The sequence below is a fragment of the Amblyomma americanum genome, chromosome 8 (genome assembly GCF_052857255.1).
Source record: "Amblyomma americanum isolate KBUSLIRL-KWMA chromosome 8, ASM5285725v1, whole genome shotgun sequence".
NCBI classification, from domain to species: domain Eukaryota; kingdom Metazoa; phylum Arthropoda; class Arachnida; order Ixodida; family Ixodidae; genus Amblyomma; species Amblyomma americanum.
Genome location: NC_135504.1, coordinates 26090965 through 26118282, shown reverse-complemented (window position 1 = coordinate 26118282; position 27318 = coordinate 26090965). Strand labels below are relative to the sequence as shown.

Below are 27318 nucleotides of genomic sequence, written 5' to 3'. Positions count from 1 at the left end.
ATCCCACTTTCTCCGAGCCTTGCAAAGCGGGTTCTTTATTGCATCTGCCGACCAGTGAGCTAGTTTGAAATATGCGTTGCGTGTTTACAAAGACTGCCCCCTGTTGATGTCCCATTAGAGGAATTTTAATTTTTACGGGGAAATTCAAGGGTAAAGTTCCACGAAAACATATTTACGGAGTTTAAGGAAATTTCGTGAATCGAAATTCGGTTTGAGTTTTAGTTAATTGAAATTTAGACAAAATGCAATTGTCGGGATGAAGAGGGCTAAATGTGGCACACGTGTTCATCTGACTATGCCCTAGACATCCTACATTCGTACAGCCACAGTTAGGACATAATACAAATATAATATGACAAACAAAATACCCATTACTACAGAAATATTTCCAGATTTCACATACATCAATAAAGATGGGTATGTAGAGGTCACCGTTACTACAAAACAGGTTGAAAAATATAAAAAATGACCACAAAGGAGTGTATTTGTGGAAACAAAAAGGGAGGTATCCCCGAAAAAGTGAACCTACGAAACAACAACAGCAAATATATGAACACTGCACTGCCTTGTGTCACCTTTCCCTAATTAACGGAGTATTGAAGCCACTTCAGGGAGTAAAGGCCTGAAATAGCAAACTCTTAGTTGAACTGAGGCAATCTTCGGTTGCAGTAGGGAACATCACCGAGTGTTTCCGGCAACGGCTTACCGGCTTAGTGCCTAACATCGGCTACTGAAGCAGTGATGTTTGGTTGGTGAGCTTATAAGCGAATCCTGAATCAATAAAATAACCCATGATCTGTCCGTTCCACGTTATTAGAGCATTCTGTGGAATTAGAAAAATAAATGTACAGGACCCAAGTCAAAGCATCTGTTGGTGCTCGCTTGTATAAGGCTGCTGAAGCTTACGCGAAAACTTCCATGAGATTGATTCTACCCATGGAATGGGACGAGACGTTAAGTCGGCGCCAAAACTCCCTGCTCCACTTTGGGTAACTTAGACCCGAGATTCCTTATTTCAAGCACTTCTTCCCTGCAGAAGCTTGAAAACTTCAGCAATATAGAAAAAAAGAGACAACTTCGCTTCTCAAAATTCCCTGACACTGTAAAAATGTCCCTTTTCTCAATGATTTCACTCCTAACATTCTCTGAAAAATAAAATAATTGCCCGAGTGGAACATCATTTGATACAAGGCTCAACGAAGCTATGCAAAAATCAGTGTTAGTCTACCACCACCGTGGTGGCTAAGTGGCTATGACGCTCGGCTACTGACCCGAAAGACGCGGGTTCGATCTCTTTCGCGGCGGTTGAATTTCGATGGAGGCGAAATTCCAGAGGCCCGTGTACTGCGCGATGTGAGTGCACGTGAAAGAACCCCAGGTGGTCGAAATTTCCGGAGCCCTTCACTACGGCGTCCCCCATAGCCTGTGTTGTTTTGGGACGTTAAAATCCTATAAACCACAAGCATAAAAGCATCAGCCCTGCAGCTAACTCCCAGAGAGAGCGCCTGTTCTAACCAAGTTAGTGGCGGTTAAGTAACTTTTGACACCCTCTCCACTTTTCTCTTTTCATAGACAAGGGGTCTCTTAAAGGGTCTCTGACGACAACGCAGTCCAATTATTGCTCTCAATAAAAATGGGCTCATTGGCGTGTTCTGCTAAGCAGCGTTTGTCCGGCTACAAAAGGGCGCATTTATTGCCATTTAGTTGCATTTAAAATTTTCCCGCCAGTCAACTCAAAGTAGTGAAGTTCTCACTAAAAAAAAAAAAAACGGATGCCACTATTTTGAACTGAATGGCACTGTAGTGTAGCCTCAGGGATTCGCGCATGAAAAAAAAAAGGGGGGGGGGGGAGGGCTCGACGCACGGAGTTTACTTGCGAGATGTGCCGGTAATGGCGACCCCTTTATTTCGTTCGTTAAACTTTTCTACCTTATAAAGGCTCCGTTTTCGGTTATAATTGTCTCTTTGTGATTGAAATGCGGTGCTTTTTCGATACAGGCAAATTTATATTTGTCATCAGTGTCCCTTTCACAATACGAGGGGTCTGCGTTTATTTGCATATACACTGACAGTGATTGTCATTGCATCAAAATTACTACGCAAAGCCTGCTCTACAGAGCTGTTTGGAGATAAAAGAAGAATGTATAAACATGGCTAATGTTGTCCGAGGACGCAGGGGACTGTAAATCTCTATTTCGGTTTAGCGAGGCCCCGGTGAAACAAGGCGTAGACATTTAACTCACACTGATTGTTACTGATTGTAACTAAGGAAAAGATTTGGGATAATGGACCCTTTTAAAAACATTAATCCGCCTTTACAGTGACGCAGCGGTGTGAAGAGGAAGTGGAACAGCCATGTTTTGTGCAGCAGATACAAGTGCAGTAATTGTATTTTAAGCCTTAAAATATGTCATCTAGGTTCCCGAGACGACAACACGAGCCAAGAGTTAGCAAAGCACTTTCACTACTTTGTTTTCATTTAGCTATCGCCCAGCTCCATGGCACCGTTTGAATGCTGGTCGGTGTCGTAACCAGCGCTTTAAAAAACACGAATTATGAGTAAGCAGGCTTCTTAACGAATAGTGCTGGTGCTTTTGAGACACAAAACCAGATGTATAATATGTTCAATTCTGCCAGTGCATTCTGTGCACACCATTAATAGAGCATTGTGCATAACCTAACGACGAACTAGGCGTGCGACGAAGTGTTCTCAATTCGTATGCGCCTTTCGCCACCGATAAGTGGATGATTTGTGAGTGTTTCGCCTTCATACCGAATGACAGTTTCGAGCAGTCACGCGCATCGTCTTTGTCATACGTGTCTTGCACGCAGAAGATAGCAGACACCTTAGGCAGCTGCGTAATATTAAGAAGCACACAGTCCTACACATTCTGCGCACAAATACACAGTAGACAGCTGCACTCATGCGCACTATGAATCGACTCTATGCAGCATGCCCTTTTCTTACTTCTGTCCGTGAAATCTAATAACTGTTTATCGACGAATCCCATAGGCATTAGATAGACAATCTACAGATTTATGGCTTTACGCACTAAGTAGACTTTTGTGTATTAACATTCTGTAGAAATCGGTTTATTGGATGTTGCGAAGGATATGGTATATAGACTGGATTGGATCTGTAGGTATTTCGCGTTACACTTTTGATAGACTACCGCTTATGGACAATCTATAGACCTGTGTCCTTTAAACCATCAGTAAACAGTTGTCTACGTATTCTGTTTACATACACCTTATGTATTTATGGCCGTCTACTTTTAGTGTACTTTTATGGACAATCTATAGACATGCGTCTATTAAACCTTCACTAGACAGTTGTCTACGTATACTGTTCTTATGAATACCTTATAGGTTTCATCATCATCATTATGAGCCTGACCGCGCCCACTACAGGGCAAATGCCTCTCCCATGTGTCTATAATTTATACTTTATAACCATCCAGTTTTAGTCGACTTTGTTTGTAGACGCTCAATAGACACTGAACAGAATAAAATAACTCTAAAGGAAGGCAGTGCAGTCTGTAAAAAGTCTACAAACTATTTTTATAAACGTTCGATCGAGTGCAGAGCTATACTTGGGGTCAAACGCATATGCGCGACCTACCGGCTCGATTCGTTGCGGCACGCGATGTCCTTGCATAAGCGATTCTAATGTGGTCGACGCTCTCGCTGGCGCTTCTAACCTGCGGAGCCACACCGGGTTCCATGGGCCGCGCACTTTGTCGGTGCGGTCACTGAGCCGGAAGCAACTGAGTTGGCCCCGGTCACCGCGCTTTTTCGTTCTATTCCTGTCTTGGGAAAAAGCCGCCGGCAGACGTCTTTTAGGTACGCAAGGCTGTGCTGTAGGCCAGTTGGTGATCCATACTCAAAAGGAAAGCCGCTATAATAATTGGTTTTTGGTGGAAAGGAAATGGCGCAGTATCTGTCTCGTATATCGTTGGACACCTGAACCGCGCCGTAAGGGAAGGGATAAAGGAGGGAGTGAAAGAAGAGAGGAACAAATATGTCCGTAGTGGAGGGCTCCGGAACAATTTCGACCACCTGTGGATCTTTAACGTGCACTGACATCGCACAGCACACGGTCGCCTTAGCGTTTTTTCCTCCATAAAAACGCACCCGACCGCGGCGGCTGCGTTTTTATGGAGGAAAAACGCTAAGGCGCCCGTGTGCTGTGCGATGTCAGTGCACGTTAAAGATCCACAGGTGGTCGAAATTGTTCCGGAGCCCTCCACTACGGACATATTTGTTCCTCTCTTCTTTCACTCCCTCCTTTATCCCTTCCCTTACGGCGCGGTTCAGGTGTCCAACGATATATGAGACAGATACTGCGCCATTTCCTTTCCACCAAAAACCAATTATTATTATTATTATTACTGTGGTGGCTCAATGGTTATGGTGCTCGGCTGTTGACCCGAAGGACGTGAGTTCGATCCCGGCCGCGGTGGTAGCATTTCGATGGAGGCAAAATGCTAGAGGCCCGTGTATGTAGTGCGATGTCAGTGCATGTTAAAGAACCCCAGGTGGTCGAAATTTCCGGAGCCCTACGCTACGGTTACGGCGTCCCTTATAATGATCCTGAGTCGCTTTGGGACGCTATACCCCACCATAAACATAACAATTTCAAAAGGCGACAGACACGGACCAGACGACGGGAGCAAAATGCATCACAGAGTCTCGTGATGCGACTGCTTCTGAAATAAGTCCTTTATACTATATCTTTGTCAGTTTAGCATTGTGCGCACTACAGTTTCCGCTGAATGTTGCCAAACAGTGCTGGAGTTGGTAATTGGTTGCTTTTCTGGTTTTTCGAATGTTGTTCTCCTGGTTTGTCTGTATGTACATAAAAAAAGGCCAGACGAACATGCACACGGTCGCTTAACGTATACGCTTAGACGCAAGGAACTTTTCTAACATTTTGTTTCTTTTTAATGAAAATGAAAATTGGTTTCTGGGGAAAAGAAATGGCGCAGTATCTGTCTCACATATCGGCGGACACATGAACCACGCCGTAAGGAAATGTATGCAAAAATTTGTTATAGTATCTCGCATGGTTGCCTTGATTTTCAATACCTAAATGTTTAAGCCCTTGAAAAATCTGAATTTTGCGGGTCCCCAGAGCGCAACACCGATTTGTCTTTTGCGAAGATGTCATGACAGAGTGCTTCTTGCTTATATTTATCTACACTGTCGCGTGATGGGGAAGATGGGTATAAAAACAAGCGCAAACCGATTATATTGTAATGTGTGCCCTCTGGCGCAAAGAAACTGAGCTCAGCGGTCTATAGATATTCACTCACACTGGGAAGGGCGCAAGGCTACTGAGCCGGAAATTGAAACTGAACATTGTTTTTTTGGGGGAAAGTAAATGAGGCAGTATCTGTCTCACATATAGGCTGACACCTGAACCTCTCCGTAAAGGAACGGATAAAGGTGGGAGTGAAAGAAGAAAGGAAGAAAGAGGTGCCCGTAGTGGAGACTCCGGGATAATTTCGACCACCTGGGGATCTTTAACGTGCACTGACATCGCACAGCGCACGGGCGCGTTTTGCGTTTCGCCTCCGTCGAAGCGCTGCTGCCACGGCCGGGTTCGAACCTGGGAGCTCCGGATCAGTAGCCGAGCGCTCTAACCACTGAGCCACCGCGGCGGGTACCGGCGAAAAATACAGAACCCACTTTAATGCCCTGCGCATTCGATTCCAGCAGACGCTTTCCCGCTCCGCTCGGACGATGATGGTGATACCAACTTTATTTTCCACTAGATAAGGATGTCCTGTACCCCCCGTCCCCGGCACACAGGCCTGGGTGACGGGGGCCGGGACCTCCACGATTAGAAGCAGGCAAAGAGGTCTTGACTCCTCGCGGCTTCTTCCGCCAGGCGGATGTCTTGTTGCTGTGGAGCGGGCACCTCGCTCCGTAGCAGGGCTTCCCAGGTTTCTCTACAGTTTATATTTGTTCTAGCCCCTGAGGAGCTAGCGCTTTCCCGGATTATGTGGTCGAGGGTCCCTCTCGCCACACAGTGCTTGCCACTTATCGTTTTGTCTCTCATCTTTCTGAACGTGATATGCCCAGACCAGGCTTACGAAGTTTCCAGCAGGGAGGCGTCGCCATGCGATTGCCTCCTTATTGTTTAGACCTTTTTCCGGTGGTGGAACCAGTCTCCTCCTCTGTTACCTATAATTTTCGTCAGTCTCCGTATAATTTTGCCGACGCTCGTCCATGCTCCGGCAGTCAGGCGACTCCACAGTTACCCGGAAGTAGAGAGCTCGAGCTAACTCGTGGGCCCCGTCGTTGCCAGTAACAGACGCGTGTGCGGGAGCCCAAATTAGGCTAATTTTTCTCTTTAGCCGTCTACTGGCCAGAATCTTTACCGCTTCCGGCGAGATCCTACCCTTTCCAAAATTGTAGATGGCTGTTTTGCTGTCGCTAATTATAAAATTAACTTCCGTTCCTACGCAAGCGAGCGCTATCGCAATTTCTTCAGATGTTTCCGTGTTGCGGCTTGCAATGGTGGCTACCGATACGGGGGCATCACGACCGTCGACCACTGAGGCGACCGCCGCACCTGACCTGCCACTTGCCTCGTCCGCGTACGCAACTGACTTACTGTCCAGCGGATTGAGACGTCTGGGTGAAGGTTTGTGACGTCACGGAGAAAGCAGGTAGCCCTCAAGACCTCTTTGCCTGTTTCTAACCGAGGAGGTCCCGGCCCCCGTCACCCAGGCCTGCGTGCCGGGGACGGGGAGTAGGGGACCTCCTTATCTGGTGTAAAATAAAGTTGGTATCATCATCATCATTATCATCATCATCAGGCAGCACACCTGGGATGCCTCCTTTCCTCCTCTCCGCAACGCGGTGACGGAGAGCACATCTGCCGCTCTCCACGGCAGGCGTCGCACCTATCACACCTAGCGTTCCGCTAAACGCATCAAAGTGCACCGGCGTTTTATGCAGAACCCACTTTCATGACCTGCGCATGCGATGCCGGCAGACGCTCTCCCACTTGACCGAAAGTCAAGGTCAAAGGTCTAGGTCAAAGCCGATATAGTTGGTGTAACAGCCGCTGTTGTCGCTGTTGTAGCTGGCGTCATGTGTCGAACTTGACTACCACCACTTATGCTCATGCTTTGACCTCTAGACGCATTCAAGGTGAAACATGCGGTCCCGCTGACCTCTAGCTACATTGAAGGTCAAACTTGCGGCCCTGCTGACGGCTCGAAAAGCTGGCGTAGTGAAGCTTTTCGCTTCAAAGGGCGCCCGTGTGCTGTGCGATGTCAGTGCACGTTAAAGATCCCCAGGTGGTCGAAATTACTTCGGAGCCCTCCACTGCGGCACTTTTTTCTTTTTTCTTCCTTTCTTCTTTCACTCCCTCCTTTATCGCTTCTCTTACGGCGCGGTTCAGGTGTCGCCGTTATGTGAGACAAATAAATACTGCGCCATTTCCTTTCCCCAAAAACCAATTTTGCTGCGTTTTTATGGAGGAAAAACGCCAAGGCGCCCGTGTGCTGTGCGATGTCAGTGCACGTTGAAGATCCCCAGGTGGTCGAAATTATTCCGGAGCCCTCCACTACGGCACCTAATTCTTCCTTTCTTCTTTCACTCCCTCTCTTATCCCTTCCCTTACGGCGCGGTTCAGGTGTCCAACGATATATGAGACAGATACTGCGTCATTTCCTTTCCCCAAAAAAACCAATTATTACAACAATTCTTCGCCGACCCGCCACGGTGGCTCAGTGGTTAGGGCGCTCGGCTACTGATCCGGAGTTCCCGGGTTCGAACCCGACCGCGGCGGCTGCGTTTTTATGGAGGAAAAACGCTAAGGCGCCCGTGTGCTGTGCGATGTCAGTGCACGTTAAAGATCCCCAGGTGGTCGAAATTATTCCGGAGCCCTCCACTACGGCACCTCTCTCTTCCTTTATTCTTTCACTCCCTCCTTTACCATTTCCTTACGGCGCGGTTCAGGTGTCCAACGATATATGAGACAGATACTGCGCCATTTCCTTTCCCCCCAAAACCAATTATTATTATTATCTTACGGTGCGGTTCAGTTGTCGCCGATATGTGAGGCAGACACTGCGCCATTTCCTTTCCCCAAAAACCAATTTTTCAATTCGCCGCTGACCCGCCGCGGTGGCTCAGTGGTTAGGGCGCTCGACTACTGATCCGGAGTTCCCGGGTTCGAACCCGACCGCGGCGGCTGCGTTTTTATGGAGGAAAAACGCTAAGGCACCCGTGTGCTGTGCGATGTCAGTGCACGTTAAAGTTCCCCAGGTGGTCGAAATTATTCCGGAGCCCTCCACTACGGCACCTCTTCTTCCTTTCTTCTTTCGCTCCCTCCTTTATTCCTTCCCTTACGGCGCGGTTCAGGTGTCCAACGATATATGAGACAGATACTGCGCCATTTCCTTTCCCCCAAAACCAATTAAAAAAAAAATCGCCGCTGCACTTTGATGCATTGAGCCTAACGCTAGGTGTGTTCTATGCGACGCTTCACGACGAGGTAGAGGTGTCCACCTAGATATGAGAGTTATTGCGCCATTTATTTTCCTTGAAATCGAGGGTTGATTTGATTTTCATTATCACTGGGCAGCCATCAGGACAAGAAAACCGTCGCCTCTGGGCCGCACTATATATAGCAATGACTATTAATTTTCCAGCGAATGCTTCAAACACGGAACGAGGAGTGCCAGAGTGCGAAATTTGCACAATGGTATAATCCTGTGCATAGCGACAGTACTGCCAACAATTGGACATAGTGGCTAGCGCACAAAAAATAAGCACACAGAGGGTAGACAAGACACACGTTAGATTCTATAGCAACCAACTAGCCGAATTAAGTGCTTTGGAAATACTGCCAACCACTAGCCTCCCGCGGCAATGCACACTGATAAGGCAGCGCGCCATCAGCGATAGACCGAGAATATTTGAAAAGTACCAGACATAGCAAATATAACAACTCTTCACGGAATTATTCTCCTTGATACAGAAGCGAACTTAGCCCTGTTACTTAACTGGAATTTTTCGCCAGCTTCTCTCCAGGTTCTAGTTTTTTTTTTGTGCGTGCGGTTTATTTTCTGTGAAATGTTTCACTTGGGGCCGACAAGGCAAATAGGGTGCCCCACGTATTTCCGCTTCGTCTTGTAGCAGGGCCATTTTCTGTGGGTCCATGATAATCAGAAGTCGACCGGCACAGACATCTAGGCAATAACCACCAACTTGCATCCAATAGCACTACGCGTTCTTGAGACAAATCTTCGAGATGGATGTCAGGAATAAGTTATCGACTTAACCATTAGATGGAGTCTTTCGGAGAAAGAAAATAAAAGAAAAAAACAAATAAAAACGCCTGGCACTTTATGGCTTCCTTTTCCACCCTTTTTTTCGTATTGAATGCCCTTCCGAATGGCATGTTTTCAGAGCACTCCTAAATCTCCAGTGCTTGCTCATTGAATGCAGGAGAATGTTTTGAAATGTATAAAACATGAAACGTTCAAACTTGTTTGTGCGAGCTGTCTGGCCAATGCTCGTACAGAAAGTGGATGACAAATGGTTGAGTGCCAGGGCACTTCCGGTCAGAGCCCGCGCGCCAGTGTGGCGGCGTGCAGTTTCCGTGTGCGATGTGCTGCGCTAACACCACGAACAAAAAACTGAGCTTCATTATTAAGCTTTTTTGCGCTCAAGAGTGCCTTTTGCCCATTTGCGTTTATTTGCTACCCTTTCCAATTCATGTCGATGTTTATAATCGTAGTGACTATAAAGATAGTACCCGAAGTTCAATTTCATTAAATTGGTTTTTTGAATTTGAATCATTCGTCAACAAAAAGAACGCTTCTTTGACATCATTGCATATGAAAAAAGTTATAAGAATTAAATATACCTTAGAAAATGTACCCACTTCGTGGACATTCTAGTTGAGGTTTACGACAATGAAAAGAATTACCCGCTGTGATTTGTTTCAGATCCTTGCGGAAGTGAAGGAGTGTAGTTCAAGGAATGGTGATCTCCTTGGAATGAGAAGGTGCCTAACAAGAAGCATGAGAGTCACTGATCGAACTGAATTATGAAAGAGAAAGGCGGTAGAATTGAACAGGTTTGAAGGAATTATACTCAAATATCTGGGGCTAAGATCTAGAGAGCACGCCATAATTCAGAATCCATTTTGCTTGGAAGTTGAAATCGTAGTCGGCCAAGTGGCTAGTTAGCTACAGAGCGCTCGCAGTTTTCTGACTATCACATTTCACTTTGATTAGTGCCTCTCATTTCCAAATTCGAACTCCTCGCCACGTCAGTGCGCTGGGTGGCCTTTCTTGCTCAGACTGTTTCGTAAGACTAATGAACGCGGGAGTGTCTTTTCAGGGAACAGGCCCAAAGGCAAAATACCTTTGTAGATTTTATATGACGCTGGCAGTCTTGGGATGTGGTAATGTTTGTCTTTCAAACAATGTGACCTGGAGCAAATTCCGACGTTAACCGACGTTAATAGCTAGCCGGATTTCGCTAAGCTGAAGCTTACCGAATGCCAGTAGAACAATGCTCCGCGACACTCTTTTTCTAGGTGTTTAGCGACTGAGACGCTAAAAGCCTTATATTAGATAGTTTGAAGAAATCCGTCTGGATTGGCATAAAACCGAGTTTGGTGCACTCAAGTAACAAGAAAAATATTGTTTCCTCGACCTATCGCAGGAAAAAAAAATGAAACACGCTTATCCTACAAGCAAGTCATTGTGCAGCGCTTTGGCGATTAAGCAGAGCCCGCCACACTTCCTGCGCACTGCAATCATCATACCACTCCCACTTGCAAAAAAAAATAAAGATCTTCGGGCGTCCTCTCCACAGGGTATGAAATGACGGGTGCGGCCCAGGCTAGCGGGGGATCAAGGCGGCCCAATCGAACCAGCAGTTTTGATGTGTGGGAAGCGGCGTCTACTTTGGTGGTGAGAAGCAGCTGTGAGCTAAAACGGGCCGGTTACAAAACTGATCGACCGAGTTAGTTATTTTTAAGTAGTACGGCAATTACCGACTAAATTTCCCTGTTTTCTGATTGTGTCGTCTTGTAGCTCTGGGCGCTCGAAAAAATTCCAAAGCGCTGCATATTAATAAAAATGGCTGAAAATTGGCGCTCGTGTTTGTCAGATTTTTCATAATAGGTAGCGCGAACGTCTGTACATTAAAGAAAAAAAAAACGCGACATAGACGGTCCGATGACGATGCGGAGTCTGGGAACTGGTGTATGATGGAGGGGCCGACGGGGGAGCACCGGGCGACCTCGCATCGGGACGTTTCTCCTTCCCGGCGCGGGACGGTTTCTGGGGCCGCGGGAAGGGAGAGGAGGAGCGGGAGCGGATCGTCTCCTCTTCTGCGCATGCGCCGACGGGCAGTCGCGTCTGGGAGGCGCCGGTCGTGTCTGCCGCCGGACACCGGCGCTGTTTGGGGGAGGCTTCTGCGTGCGCCTCTGTACCAGCCGCTGTGCCGGTCGCCCGCACTTCGAGGGAGCTCCACAGCGTTTAAACGCCGCTTGGAAAAGGCGAGTTGGGGCGCGTTGTGTGTCTTGTCGCTCGGATATCCTAGGCGACTGTTTTCTAACTGTTCGCGCTAAAGACTGTGCACCGGCGATTATTCCCTCGTTTATTTCGACTGCATTTTCTAGTCACTAATAACAGCGGACGCGACTCGTCACGAAGTTACCTGATAGCGCGCATGTGTTGTGTGCATTTCTTGTCCTGTGTGCCATCCATTTACAGTAACTTAAAGTGCATCCTATGAAAATAAGCATGATGTAACAACTAGCCAGATTTATAACCGTAATGACTCTTCCCTCACTTGCACTTTATGTTGCTTGAGGAATTCTTGAAAGGTACGAAGCGATGATGCCATCCCCCGTGCACTTGCTGTGCGCTGCTAATACTCGGCTTCCGGACATCGCTGTCCGTGCTATTTGCATCACTTTGCAGTCTGACAGCGACACAGTTCGCTTTTTTCTTTACAGTTATGCTTATGAAATAGTTCTCATTTGGACTATACGTCTGAAATATGCTCCAGACTAAGAAGATCTCAATTTCTTGCCATTACAAATGATGCTACTAGGAGACGAAGGGATAGACACCATGCTTATATTGGCACAAGCGAAATAGGAAAGCGTACGTAATCATACACTGTTATCTCTGTGGCCGATGTGCGGCTATTCCTGCAGAAAGAAAAAATCCCGCAGGAAGTGAAATCGCGTGCTCAAAGTTCTTGCCTACCTCACGCTGATTTCGCATAAGTACGCTTGGCGTTGCCATGAACCGAACAGTTCGACCATGGGTTGACTTGAAAGGCAGCCTGAGCCAAAATCACAGTGCATTCAGAAACCAGCTAAACGCAGCTCATTGCTTGAAGTAACCTAATTCGTACAGATGCATTTTCCAAGGTTCAATATGTTTTCAGAACGGATTGTTTTAGTCGCGAAGTTAAGCGCTCTGAACTGGTTCGGTGCGTGGTCTGTGAGAACGCCTTTTTCCGAACATAAGATCGCTGGTCGGAGTAGGAGACATCTTTGCGAACGCGTGCAGATGTGCGCAAAGTAGTCCTCCACGCATGCGCTGTGGCGCATGTCTCACAGCCGTCGCACGACTAGAAATATGTTAACCTGCACTCTAAACATTTCTAATGCAATCCCCATGAAACAGTTGTGCGTGTGGTTCAGAATTGCGAGCGCCACGGCAGTAGACGCAGACGTGCGCACAAGCCATTTTACCAACCGTATATCTGTGTTGAAAGGGGCGTGTTTCGTCAAAATGCAAGTACAACAAAAAGAAGAAAAGTAGCACTCGGCTCTTTTAAAGATATGATAAGATCTCGAGCTTCTGGAAAGAATGAAATGTAAGCGTGAACACCGCATCGTCAGCCAGTGCAGCTGCGTCTTTCTAATTTCTTCGCACCGAATATTACGAAAAGTGTGAGAGTTCTGTCACCTTTATTTCTTTTTTCCTGTTTCACTTCCCTTTTCACTGCCCAGATCTTAAATCAAGGCTGCCTGACTGCCAGCATTTCAGGCCAATTATGTGGAGCCCATCCCATTTTTTCAGGTAAGCTTCAAGCTGTGTCCGCTATTAAGCACACTCTGAAAATCGACTACGCTGCATTAATCTTGAAGCTCGGCGAAAGAGGGCGTAAATTTTGTCTGCTTCTTTTTTTTCAAGCCTTCTGCCCGCTTCACTCCTTCTTTAATCCCTTTCTTCGCGGTATGGTCCAGATGTCCAACCAGAGTAAAACTGCTCCCCCGTCTTTCCTTATGACTGCTAATAACCCCTATGCGCAGACGCGCACAGACCACCCGAGAAGCGTTTCGAAGATTTTAGCGCCCGTCTAACGACCGCGCATTCTATCCGGTAGACAAGAAAGCGTTCCCAGCTTTCTTGTACATTCGAGTTACTGTTTAAGTACCCTGAGTTGCTCTTAGGTCTGCCGAGTTGCAGCAGAAAGCATAAAAGTTGTGCGGCAAAGCCGCACTTCGCGTCTGCAGGAGGGGCTACACGGCGCAACTCGGACGGGGAAAACATCGAGCGATTAGCTTCGTCAAAACCATTCCCCATAATTTACTGTGGACGCTCCTGACTTATGTAATTATACCGAGCGAGTAAAAGGCTAGAAATCTTCTCTCACTCCGCGGCTTTGCCGCATAACTTGGATGCCTTCTGTTCCAACTCGGCTGACCTACGCGCAACTCTCCGTACTTATACAGTAACTCTAGTGATTTCAGCGCCACGCCAGGAGTGGTGACAGCCGTGCGAACTAGGTGCGTTTGTCCAGATTTCTTGGGCTCGTCTGCAAGAGGCGCGAAACAAGTAGGACTGCGTACATAGGTCTGGGGAAAAGCTACGCGTGGTCGTGGATGGAAGATGTCCCCTAAATAGGTCTCACTACAAAGTCACATCGAGGTAGGTTATTCGTTTGCGCCAACGACAGCTATACGCCATCGTTCGGTCGTGCATTTTACGTCCTGCAGATCATTACACGGGATGTTTTGCCCTCATGAAACATGAAACAAGCTCTGCATAGGAAAGTCGCTCACTTAGGCCAGATCGGAATAATTCCGATGGTGACGACAGTCGTTGTCGATCGACAATTACCGTGTTTCGACCATTTGCACGTGTCACGTAGCAATCGAATTGAGTTGAATGCTTACTTGAGAAAGACAAGGCACAAAAGTACATGTCTGTCTAAGAGACTGAGAAAAAGGCACGGATGCCTGACGAGTGTCAGTCCCTCAATGCACACAACACCTCGGCATACGGTGAGGGAAAAAAATGAATAGGTTACATGCACTGAATAGCTTTACCGAATGTCCTAAAACTGTTATCGAGACAATCTCCCACAATTACCACCATCTGGAAAGATAGCAACCGCCGAAAAGAGCCAATGCGCTGTAAGATCAAATGAAGGGTCAGTTGTTAGTCAGCCTCGGGTTGAGAGTCGTCTGCGTGCGCCGTCTCTTGTTGGCTGTTGCTATCTTTGCGCTATGAATCAACTTGCTCAAACAGAGATTCATCTGTGCCGTCACGTCTTGAGTCGCGAAGAGTTCAGCACGCACCCAAGCCAAGTAGGCTTCAATGCCAATGTTTAAACGCTTGAACTGGCGGCGAAGCAAATCTGTTGATCGCAGTCGGTGTTCCCTCCGTGTGAGTTAATAAGGTCCTGGGATCACTCCATCTAATTATTGTTCTTGACAAAAATTGATTCCGAGGCTCTTTCTGGCTATGATGACGTTTATCCGGCACCAAAGAGGCATTTATCTGCGAGAAAATGGAATTGTAATAGATTTCGGTTACTCGATTCAAACTCTTGATTCTTTACCGAAAAGAACGGGATTGCCGCGGTTTTGTAGTTAATGTTGATGTAACGTGGCCTCTGGGATCCGCGACAGAAAATAGGTATCAACGCATGCATTTTACTTGCGTAATTGGCCGGTGGCGGCGACACATGTATTTTGTTTTATGGTCTTTTTATAGCTTTTAACACCACCGTGGGCAAATAGATCACAACATTTTAATGACAAAGAGGCTCATTTCGCCACGGTACTTTAACGCATAGAAACGTTCAAAAAATGAAATGAAAATGTTTCCACTCTAGGCCGTCTTCACGAACGACCTGCGGAGCATTCACACATATTTTTACTCGGATTTCTGAGGCTAGGTAACATCGTCATTACCTTCACAACGGTGATCAGGAGTCCTTTTCAGTGAGGGCGTCATGAGCTTTAATCGAGTATCGGGAAACTTTTTAAATTTGATTTTGTTCGCAGGAAATCTGTTTGCTATTGCTGAACAAACATTGTCATAGCAGAAAAAGCCACACAAATTATTTGTACTGGCAAAAAATGGCTTAAGTCGTCTGCAGCGTCCTTTTAAAGCATTTCAATGAGCACTCCCCGAGTGCTTTTCTGATAAATGAAAAAGGTCAGGCAGAGGTTTAACAGGCGTGCTGTTCAAAAACTACGGCAGCACTTACAAAAATTTCTCTGGAAAACCTGCAGACTGCCCAAAGATTTTTGTCAGTATGTTATTGACTTTCTGTAGAGAAATTTTATAGACTACTCTATAGATAATACGAATACGAATCCTATGGATAATTTGTAGACAATCTTTAGATTTATTGCCATACAGTTTTAATATACTTTCGTATATGGACAGTCTATAGACTATGAATTGACGAAAAGAAATATCTATAAAAAGGCAATCGAGTCTATAATAACTCAATATACTGACTTTATATCGGCTTATAAGGTGATGGGAGGCGCGAGCATGCGAGGGCGCATTTCTACTGCAGGATAGCGTGCCACCCGATAGCGTTAGCCTCATTACTCTGCAGTTTCAAAGTCCATGCGATATGCCCTTTCAGTTTCCAATGCAGTAAACATTTCCAATATTTCCTTGATCAACTGTCGAAGCGAAAGCGCTCTTCGAAGTGAATGCGCACACGACCTCTGCCGCCTGTGATGACATGGAGAAACAGACGATCAGGGAAATAGAGAATTGTATCTTACATCCAACAGTCCAAACGTGGTCTCAAAAATTCCACTCAAAATTATAGGACTATTCTCGGCGTGTATCGAATTCCTGTCCAGGGAAACATCCCGGGTTCGTACCCGACCGCGGCGCCAGCGTTTTTGTGGAGGAAAAACGCTAAGGCGCCCGTGTGCTGTGCGATGTCAGTGCACGGTAAAGATCCCCAGGTGGTCGAAATTATTCCGGAGCCCTCCACTACGGCACCTCTTTCTTCCTCTTTTCTTTCACTCCCTCCTTTATCCCTTTCCTTACGGCGCGGTTCAGGTGTCCAACGATATATGAGACAGATACTGCGCCATTTCCTTACCCCAAAAACCAATTATTATTATTATTATTAAGACCCGCCGCGGTGGCTGAGTGGTTAGGGCGCTCGACTACTGATCCGGAGTTCCCGAGCTCGAAACCCGACCGCGGCGGCTGCGTTTTTATGGAGGAAAAACGCTAAGGCGCCCGTGTGCTGTGCGATGTCAGTGCACGTTAAAGATCCCCAGGTGGTCGAAATTATTCCGGAGCCCTCCACTACGGCACCTCTTCTTCCTTTCTTCTTTCACTCCCTCCTTTATCCCTTCCTTGACGGCGCGGTTCAGGTGTCCAACGATATATGAGACAGATACTGCGCCATTTCCTTTCCCCCCAAAACCAATTATTATTATTATTATTATTATTATTATTATTATTATTATTATTATTATTATTATTATTATTATTATTATTATTATTATTATTATTATTATTATTATTATTATTAAACATCGTACGGCGTGCGATCACCCGCTATCACCTTTAGCTAGCGGAACCTGGACGGCTGCGAGGCCTCTGACGCCTTCTAGCCGCGCTAGCCATGCGAACAAGCTGCTAAACTACGCAACTGGGGAACATAGGGTGATGTTGCTGGTAGTTTTCTATCTGGCGTACCACTTTCTCCCGCGACACACTGCTGTCATGCAAAAAAGCCTGCATTCAGTACATTTTCTGTTATGCGGTGAAGTCAGCCTTGCAGACCGGAGGCTACTGGTGGCTCTCGCTTTACCTGCTTCGCTACCGAAGGCTTTGTGCAAACCAACCGCACTGAATTTCAGCGCGATATTATTCTGTTAATATTTCGGCAGAAGCATTATACCTTTAATGATAGGTGACCACTAGAAAGCAGCTTTCACTGCGGCTTGGATGCAAATGTAAGCCACCGTTACTGATAGGTAGGTTACGGATGAGCTCATTTATTGGCCTCTTCTTTATCTCTAATTATCAATATATCTACACATTACGCGTTCTCCTTCGTGCTCGATATATCTGGCATCGAGTCCACTTTGACCCATGCGCTCGAAAGGACTCTACACAAACCCGGGTGTGGATAGCGAGGCAAAAAATCAAAGGTTGCTATGCGCAGCACTGTGCTGGGTGCGGGGATTGTTATGTTTTTATCACAAGAGTACACTTTGCTACAGCACTACAAGATGCGTGGGGTAGCTTGCTGATTCCCATCCGCAATTTAGAGAAAAACACAGGGAGCGATCATGAATGAGTACAAAATCCTTCGTGTCACTATTAAGGAGACATTCACATCTGCGATTCGCAGATGTTCCGCGACCAGTTTCGGTCAATCCATAGCGGTTCCGGAACAGTAGGACATCTGGAGTGGACGATAACGGATCGGGCAAACCCAGACGCGACCCGCCATTGTGGCTCAGTGGTTAGGGCGCTCGGCTACTGATCCGGAGTTCCCGGGTTCGAACCCGACCGCGGCGACTGCGTCTTTATGGAGGCAAAGCGCTAAGGCGCCCGTGTGCTATGCGATGTCAGTGCACGTTAAAGATCCCCAGGTGGTCGAAATTATTCCGGAGCCCTCCACTACGGCACCTCTCTCTTCCTTTCTTCTTTCACTCCCTCCTTTATCCCTTCCCTTACGGCGCGGTTCAGGTGTCCAACGATATATGAGACAGATACTGCGCCATTTCCTTTCCCCCAAAACCAATTATTATTATTATTATTAAACCCAGACGCGGGACGTACGCTACGCGCAGGTGTGAATGCGCCATAAGTCGCGACGCAATAGCATGCCGCGACAGGTACAATGAATACGTCTATTCTGTATTACTTCCACAGGGCCGTAATTGTAATTCTTATAATAACCGAATTCTTATAGGACATTACAGCGGGGTGCACAGAATATCATAAAGCAACTCCACAGCGTTGCGGGAACCCACATTTTATGGTGTAATGGTACGCGGAAAAAATAATGCTAAACAAATATATGCGGCTGGTGTATCGTAGTGTCTTCAGTTTGTGACCATTTCGACAAGAGACGTAACGCGGTTGCTGTAAGTAATCTGAGTCACTATTTCCTGTTTGGATCGGAAAGACGCTTAAGAACAATTCAGGCCTTACCATTTTTCGGGCGTTCATTTCAATGGTAGCAGCGAAGTTCCTTTCTGATATTGGTTTTGCTGAGGAATCTGTCTTGTGCGGCCGGGAAATGAAGGAAGGAAGGAAGGCCTCAGACGTTGCTGGGACATACCCACTACGGGGGAGTGGCCAAGACACAAACGGTTAATTGCTGGATACAGGAAAGTTTCGACGGGAAAAGGAGTGGTAATAGGATGTAGTCTGATAGAATGGGAGACGGAAGGACAGGTGTCCTGTTAACTTGGAGATCGAAGACGGGACAATGGCTTAATGTGCATAATAGTACACAATGTCTGTAATGTTTCAATGTCGTACTGACTGAGAGCGGGAAGAAGAAATTAGAATGGGAGGCGCTGCGCTTCTTGAAGAAAATTTTGCACAGCAGAGCGCACACTCCTGTCGCTTCGTCCAATCAAAGAAGCGCCAATGGAAAGAACAACCGCTGAAGACACAGGTAAGCCCAGTTGATGAAACGAAATTTGCAGAAGACGCTTCCTCAAATGAGAATCGCCACCACGACTGCTTCTTCTTCTTTCTTCTAGCAACGATACGTACACTGACACTGCTTTGCGTAGACATGCCTTGCATCGACCACCTGATCTCTCTCTCTATCTTACAGATACGCGCTGCTTCTCTGCATAATGGCCGCCGGCTTGGCGTCTCCGCAGAAGTCAAAGCGCACCCTGCCTTTCCCGCTCCGCGACATTTCGGCTGCCGTTGGTGAGTGTCTTTATTTTCACTTTATCTTCACGTTTATTAAAGGAACACTGTGGGCCACTTCAATAAACTTTTATTCACCGTAAAAAATATATATTTTATAGCCATTTCTGAGTACGTTCACATTTATATGCTAGCCAAAGACACATTTGTTCAAAAGAAAATTACATCGAAAATTTTCCTGCCATTCAACTCTAACTCGTGACGTCTACAACGAAAAGGACTCCGTAATCGCTGATGAAGTGAATGATGGTTTAGGCTAGCCTCTGGGATCCGCCCTTAAAGAACACGTCGACGCTCCGTAGTTTACACGTGATATCGGCCGATGACAGCGACAACTTTATTTCATGTGTTCATTTACTGACCTTTTGCTGTTTTGAAAACATCCGTTTTCACTGGAAGAAGTATCTTTACCGTTACAACGCTGTAACATAAATCTATACAGGCGGGTTTCAGTTTCTGCTCAGTGCCTTTTTAAGAAATTCTCGAACAGGCTGACGTAATCTGTCGTGTCGTGTCGTGTCGATACGAGAGCGTCTTAGCATGTGCTTACACTCTAAACATAAGGGAAATCGATAAGAGAGCAATTACAGGTGCTATATGGTGGTTCATCGTGTAGAAACCGCGCTGTGCTTAAACAAACAAGACACACTATAAGGACGACAAACGCTGGGTATGATGCCCAATCCCTGCTGTAAAATTCAATCACTAAAAATACGGAATATTTAGGGTATCAGCGGAAACAAATTTCCCTCTACAAAACATGCGAAGTTGTAGCAGTTACGAAGATTTTAAAACAGGCTTCAATCTCCTCTATCGCTAACTCTAGACATCCGGCGCCACGTTTAAAATACTTCACCCATCGTAAACTGCATCAAGTTACGATGCTTTGCAATGGGAACATACCTCCGTTTCCAGGAGTTAGCATTCCGTATATTATTGATCGAAATGTACCCCGGAACTTGGGCTGCGTACCTTGCCTCTAAAAGAGACTGCTCTCACTCCCTCTTGAGTTGAGGTGTTGAATGCTACAGGTGGGGTTAGCCTTGCTTTATCTGCCGGCAATTGCGCAACCGTAGCGTCCCTTCTATATTAACAATGTCCTAAAGCCTGTCGCATCTACCCCGCTATGCGCACAGTCTCTTATAATAGCACACATTCTATCCCGCCGTCACCATATATGCACACAATCAATCCACACAGTCCACATCACAGTCCACTCCAGAACTCACCATCTATGCACATATTCAGTCACAGTAGAACATAGGCCACTGTAGTGGCACAATCCGTACACACATTCACTCACAGTATAACGTACTCCACTCCGGAAGACACCATCTACGCACACATTCATCACAGTACTCCGATGTAGGCTTATTCGTGTTTATAGTGCAGATCATGCAACCATTGATTTTGGTTTTGGGGGTTGTAGAAAATCGGTATGTTATGCGAGATTACGAAGTTTCTATAGGGACAGGCTGCTGTGGGTAATAGGAAAGCACTAGCACCAGCCTGTGCCTTGCAGCGGACGTTTTCCTGCGGTTGCTGCTGCTCTTGATTGTGATTATGCCGTTATTATTAAGAGCCCGGGTTCATCTTTGTGAAACATAACCTGGTATGCTTCTTATTTCCTGCCATTACTATAAAATAACGTCACCGTTGGATAAACTAACCACAGTAGACTTTATAAGCGGCTATCACTTATCCATGATAAATGATAGCCGCTTATCGCTTATCGCTTTGGTTGGGATTTTAAGACAACCCTATGGAAATTCTAACCCCCGTCGGACGATCATTGGCTGAAGTGGTTTCATGCCCTCCTTATTGCCAGGATCTGCGAGTTGGCGTAGCGGACGATAACTATATTTGTATAAAATCGTCTGATAAGAGTCGTTCGAAAAGTGCACCGCCTTTGGTCAATCTATGCGCAAGGGTAATCCATAAAAGCTTCGTGACGGAATGTTTCCCAGGGTCTGGAGGCAAGTACACCACTGTCACTTAATAATAATAATAATAATAATAATAATAATAATAATAATAATAATAATAATAATAATAATAATAATAATAATAATAATAATAATAATAATAATAATAATAATAATAATAATTGGTTTTGGGGAAAAGGAAATGATACACTATCTGTCTCATATCGTTGGACACCTGAACCGCGCCGTAAGGGAAGGGATAAAGGAGGGAGTGATAGAAGAAAGAAAGAGGTGTCTTAGTGGAAGGCTCCGGATATTATTTCGACCACCTGGGGATCTTTAACGTGCACTAACATCGCACAGCACACGGGCGCCTTAGCGTCTGTGTGCTGTGCGATCTAAACTTTCCACTTCTTCGCATGGATGCTCTGCCCAAGAGAACGGCTTCGCCGTCTACTCGCTGGCGATTGTATTGGATATTGGAAGTATTGGTTGTGACTGCATAGGCACGCTGTTGGTTGGGGCAGCAACACATAAATCTTTCATGCCCTTATATCCTTAACCACATTTATTGTATTTTAACTGGGTTCACACGCACGGCACCAACAGCAACAGACGACAGCGTTGTTGCTGTTGTGGCCATGGCCTCTGTATAGGAGTGGCACATACCCACAGTAGGGGTTGATTGTAAAACATTTTATTCGCCGGAAAGAGCCTGGTAAGATGTCGCGTTAGGTGGTCGAAAGCACATAACCCTCAACGACACTGTCAGCCCACTTCGCCGCCAGAACTTGCGTTATGGAGTCAGTGCCAGCCCCCCCCCCCCCCCCCCCCTATCGCTCGATAGAAGTAGCGCGGTAACTAGATCACCCGTAGATGGCTCTATTTTACGAACCCACAGGATGTGATTGTAGTTGGCTCGTTGGCCGCAGTGTCTATGCAACCAACAGTAGGGGTTTTGCCAGGCTGTATTGCACATTCATAGAGTAATGACACATTTATGTAGTGCCGATTGGTTGGTTGGCCCCAAATAAAGATAATGTCGCAGAGAACAAGTGATGATGATGATGATGACCTCAGGCTTAATTGCACCTACCCACGGCGGGGGATTGGCCAGGGTGCATTGCGGATACAAACGCAGTCATGGGCAAGGAGTGGAGTAATTGAAAAATTTTTTTTGTCCTAGATTGAAATTTGGACAAAGGCTCCGGAATAATTTCGACCACCTGGGGACCTTTAACGTGCTGTGCGATGTAAGTGCACGTTAAAGATCCCCAGGTGGTCGAAATTATTCCGGAGCCCTCCACTACGGCACCTCTCTCTTCCTTTCTTCTTTCACTCCCCCTTTATCCCTTCCCTTGCGGCGCGGTTCAGGTGTCCAACGATATATGAGACAGACTTTGCGCCATTTCCTTTCCCCAAAAACCAATCATTAATTATTATAAAAAAATTGAAAAAAAAACGAAAAAGAAGAAACAGTGGATTCTCATTCTAGCAGAGGGATCTTCCTGATGCAATTATATAGTCGTGAATATAATCGCATATTGGTTTCAGGGCATATCCCTTGGCGGAATAGATAGAGGAAGCCATAGTCGAGCAAGGGGTTTTCTCCAATTAAATTCTACGGAGGGATGCGAACCGCCGGCAAAAGAGGAAATAGTGATCTATGAACTCAATTTCGCAGCAAGACTCACAAAGGTTGGACAGAAAAAAACCCGATCGACGTAAGTAATGAGCACAAGTACAGCGAACTAACTTCTTCCTCCTCTGTCCCGCACACTACGGCTCGTGTTCGGCGTCACCGCTACAATATACAAATCACGAAGTGATTTTTAATTTTTAAATTTTTTCTAATTTTTTTTATTATATTTATTCTTGCAATTATCATTATCCTTTAACTACTCGGCTATAAACATCAGTCTCGATCTCCTGCGTGCGCTATGTATTTCCCGTTTCATTTCCTTGTTCCTTTTTGTTTGCTTCTCCCTTCCTTACCATTCATTTTATTTTCGTCCAGGAAATATTTACCTGAAAAACTCTCTGTGACCCCCAATTCTTGGCCAATCCCCCTATGTGGGTATGTGCCATAGTATGAGGATAACAACAACAGGTGAATAGGACAGAGCAAGAGGCCATCAAGTTGTATCTCTCTCACATGCAGGCTATCCCGCAGCGGAGGTGGACCTCTTGCGGCGCGTGCAGCCCGGGGTCGACACCGTGTCTACCGACACGGTGCGCTTCGCCGCCGGGGACCCAGAGTCCGGGCCCTCGTTGGCCCTAGAGTTCGGGCCGCGGGCGGACGTTCGCTTTCCCTACCGCCTGGTGCTCCCAGCTGCCCTATTCAAGGACTTCGCCCTGCACGTGCGTCACTTTCCTCCTATTTTTTAATGCTCCATGCGGACGGGGAGTTTTTTTATGCAATACACGCTGTGCCTCAAGTTGATGCGTAGCTTGAATACGAAGCTCTAAAGAAATTTGAGGGACCCTTAGGCTACGCCTTCAAGTACATGACGCGACAGTATTACTGGGTCCTGTCAGCGACTCCTCTTGTCCGCGCAGACACGGACGCTGTTTCCGTGATATGTGAAAGACCACACGACATGTACAGGGTGTTTCACCTACGACTTTCCACAGTTTTAAAAATAGGCTTTTCGAGTTATAAGAGCGCATTTTTCAGCGTAACATTGTCAGCAGTGTAATAGATCAGAGTGCAGATAGGACATGCTAATTAGAAGGCTGATTAAACAATAATGAGTTGTTACCTATTACTCTTAGGCTATTTAATTACTGAGAGGCGTGTAGCCCACCGTAAGCAATATCCGTATCAACTTTTATAATTGCGAAAAAGCGATTACCCTCGGCGCGGTGGACCAACAAAGTTTGGCTACATCGCGCCAAAATATATGCGCTTTCGAGAAGCTCGCCGGCAAAGCAATATCTTCAGTGCACATAACTTGTTATAATAATAATAATAATTGGGTTGGGGGGAAAGGAAATGGCGCAGTATCTGTCTCATGTATCATTGGACACCTGAACAACGCCGTAAGGGAAGGGATAAAGGAGGGACTGAAAGAAGAAAGGGAAAAAAGAGGTGCCGTAGTGGAGGGCTCCGGAAAAATTTCGACCACCTGGGGATCTTTAACGTGCACTGACATCGCACAGCACACGGGCGCCTTAGCGTTTTTCCTCCATAAAAACGCAGCCGCCGCGGTCGGGTTCGAACAAGACTCTGTGGCCAAAAATTGAGTTTTTCAATAAGTTAAGTGGAGGGTTTCCGGAGCGCTCCACTTAACTCGTTAAAAAACTCAATTTTTGGCCGCAGCGTCGAGGCTAACAACTTTTTCGAAATTAAAAAAAATTGATATGGTTATTAATTACGGTGGGTTACACGCCTCTTAATATTAAGGAAATCAGCAGCCCTTAAGGATCTCACAGAATGCTCCGCTCCGCAGGCGGTATTCAGGCCTGCTCACCATTCCCCGTCGACTTCCGGCGTGGGCCGAGAGGACGCCCAGGATGAGCAGTTCCTGTTCGCCGTGGTCAACCCGTCGGAGACGCTGGTCCAGCTCGGACTGTCCGTGTCTCGTGACGCGTCCTACGTGACCCTGTACTACACGGACGTGTCCATGCACCTGGGCTCGCAGCGGCTGGCCACCTTCCGGCTGCCCAAGCAGGCCACCGGGCCGCACGGATGGATCAGGTGGGAAGATCTTAAGTGCTGTGTGAGAGCGCGCCTGCATCCGACACAGCATTTTCAGTTCACAGCCGTAGTGAAGGCTAGTTGTTCATATAATTATAATTGGATTTTGGGGTAAAGGAAATGACGCAGTATCTGTCTCATATATCGTTGGACACCTGAACCGCGCCGTAAGGGAAGGGATATAGGAGGGAGTGAAAGAAGAAAGGAAGAGATAGGTGCCGTAGTGGAGGGCTCCGGAATAATTTCGACCACCTGGGGATCTTTAACGTGCACTGACATTGCACAGCACACTAGCGCCTTAGCGTTTTTCCTCCATAAAAACGCTGCCGCCGCGGTCGGGTTCGAACCCGGGAACTCCGGATCAGTAGTCGAGCGCCCTAACCACTGAGCCACCGCGGCGAGTTATTTGTTCACCGCGACTATGCTGCATACCATGATTAACCACCGCAGTATCTGTGTGCACACGCTATAAAAACAAATGCGAACAGCGCGGCACCTACACGCTCCGCTGTTGTATAGAATTTCTTTTCATACCGACAGTACATGTTTTGAGCGCATTGTGTATGAGTTTTTAGATTGCTCACAATATTTATCCCAAATAGAATGTTGTCGAGAGAGCGTGCACAGTGTATATAAAAAGCAATGCAGATTTCATAACCACCACCCGACTTACCACAAGAAAGCATAGGTAGGGGTTGTTGCATCAAACATAGAACCTCATCATCATCATCATGAAGTGCTTTGGTTTGGGCTTGTCAGTTCATAGCTGTAGTTGATGTCAAGACGGCGCGAGAGGGAAAAGAACAACAGAGGCACAAGAACACAACAGGACAGGCGCATGTCCTGTCCTGTTGTGTTCTTGTGCCTCGCCTGTCCTGTCCCGTTGTGTTCCTGTGCCTCTCTTGTCCTGTCCTGTTGCGTTCTTGTGTCTCGCCTGTCCTGTCCCGTTGCGTTCTTGTGCCTCTCTTGTCCTGTCCTGTTGTGTTCTTGTGCCTCGCCTGCCCCGTCCTGTTGTGTTCTTGTGCACCTCTTGTCCTTGTCCCTTTCGCGACGTCCTGACATCAACTACATCAACATCATTTCTGCAAATAGCAGCGCCTAAGACCTTAGTGCCCAAAACGAAGCAACTTTACTGAGATATTAGAGTAAAGGGAACAACAGCAGGCGTAACATTAAGGGGCAAAGAGAGCACGAGTTCAAAGCACGAAAGGCCGGAGGTGCTTCGGCTCAGATAAAGAGAAAGCAGCAGACTTGCACACGGTACGCATTGCGTCAAACCAGTGACTAGTGATCCATTAGACGGACGCATAGGACACGCAGGCCAGGGAAAATTTTCCAGACGGAGGCAGGCAAATAGAAGGAGTGATGAAGTGAGGAAATGCGCCTTGATATGCGGTGGCCCCGGCCATCTCAGCTGGGGGTGCCTGCAGTAATCTTGTAGTGTACACAGTGCAGCTGACGATGGTCAAGGACATTATCACATCCCCCTGTTTTTCCCAGTAGCGCCAAGCATTTAACATTTCATTTTTACAGTGAGAGCTATATAGGGTGTTTCATCTGAGACAGTCAGCAATTTTTCAAAATAGGTTTTTTGAGTTAGAAGAGAATTTTTCGGGACATAGAAATGTCACCGGTGTAGTGCGTCAGAATATAGCTGAGATGTACTGATTAGCTGGCTGCTTAACCAATATCCAATGGCCAACTTTTTAACTATTACTGTTAGGCGCTCTATTTATTAAGAGCTAGTTTGTAGCCCAAGGAAATATCCTTGACAGTTTTAGAATTTCGAAATTTCCACTCTCGTCGCCACTGCAGCGCAATACATTTTGGGTCCACGCACAAGTGAAAGCGAAACCACCCGGTTAGAGAAAGCGTTAGCCACGCCCACGAACACGCGTCACACACAGGCGTGCCTGTCACGTGACCTTTCGCAGCGCCCGACTGGTAACGGCGAGCGGGCAGAGAGCACGTGACAGTCGCACTTGCTGTTGGGCTAGTTGGTTATCCATGAAGCCCGAAGGACCAGCGCACAAAAACAACGGACAGAGTAGACGAAGGACGACGTTGACAGAAGCGCTGACAGTCGCGCTGCTGTGTGTTCCAGTGGGCGGACGCCACCCACTAGACTACACCGTAGACGATGGAGGGATTAGGAAAACCGTGATAGGGACAGATATTTAGAAAACAGACGGCGTTTACGCTTGCTATCAATTAGTATCGCGACTTACGCAACCTAACGTACACGTTGCCAGTTTTCGTTTTTGAAGCGAAAGCTTCACTATACGCTAGGTAAAGCCGATTTCGACGTGCGTTGCCGGTTGACCTTCAAGTGAGCCAGAGGTCAAGTGAGGCTATAGGCCTTACAATATGTGGTCCACCATGGTGTCGCACCACTTGACCTTTGACCTTTGGATTAGGCCGCAGCGTACATTGGGTGACCAACGTCTCGCGATCAACCATTAATTTAACTGCCACCTGACAGGCTGGCAGGCTGGGCGCGCTGCCTGTC

The 27318-nt window shown here is 46.7% G+C and overlaps 1 protein-coding gene across 2 annotated transcripts in view; it reads left to right on the top strand.

The window, feature by feature from the left end:
- Positions 1 to 11421: 11421 nt before the first annotated feature.
- Positions 11422 to 27318, top strand: part of LOC144101179 (uncharacterized) — a 31231-nt gene continuing 15334 nt past the window's right edge. Inside the window, exons 1-5 of one of the 2 annotated variants that reach the window (XM_077634230.1) lie at positions 11422 to 11539; positions 13013 to 13082; positions 19084 to 19184; positions 23271 to 23470; positions 24562 to 24809. In XM_077634230.1, coding sequence (XP_077490356.1) covers positions 13057 to 13082; positions 19084 to 19184; positions 23271 to 23470; positions 24562 to 24809 — 575 coding nt within the window. In that variant the 5' untranslated portion in view covers positions 11422 to 11539; positions 13013 to 13056. The remainder of the gene's footprint in view (positions 11540 to 13012; positions 13083 to 19083; positions 19185 to 23270; positions 23471 to 24561; positions 24810 to 27318) is intronic. The other variant, XR_013307948.1, reaches the window with a different exon arrangement.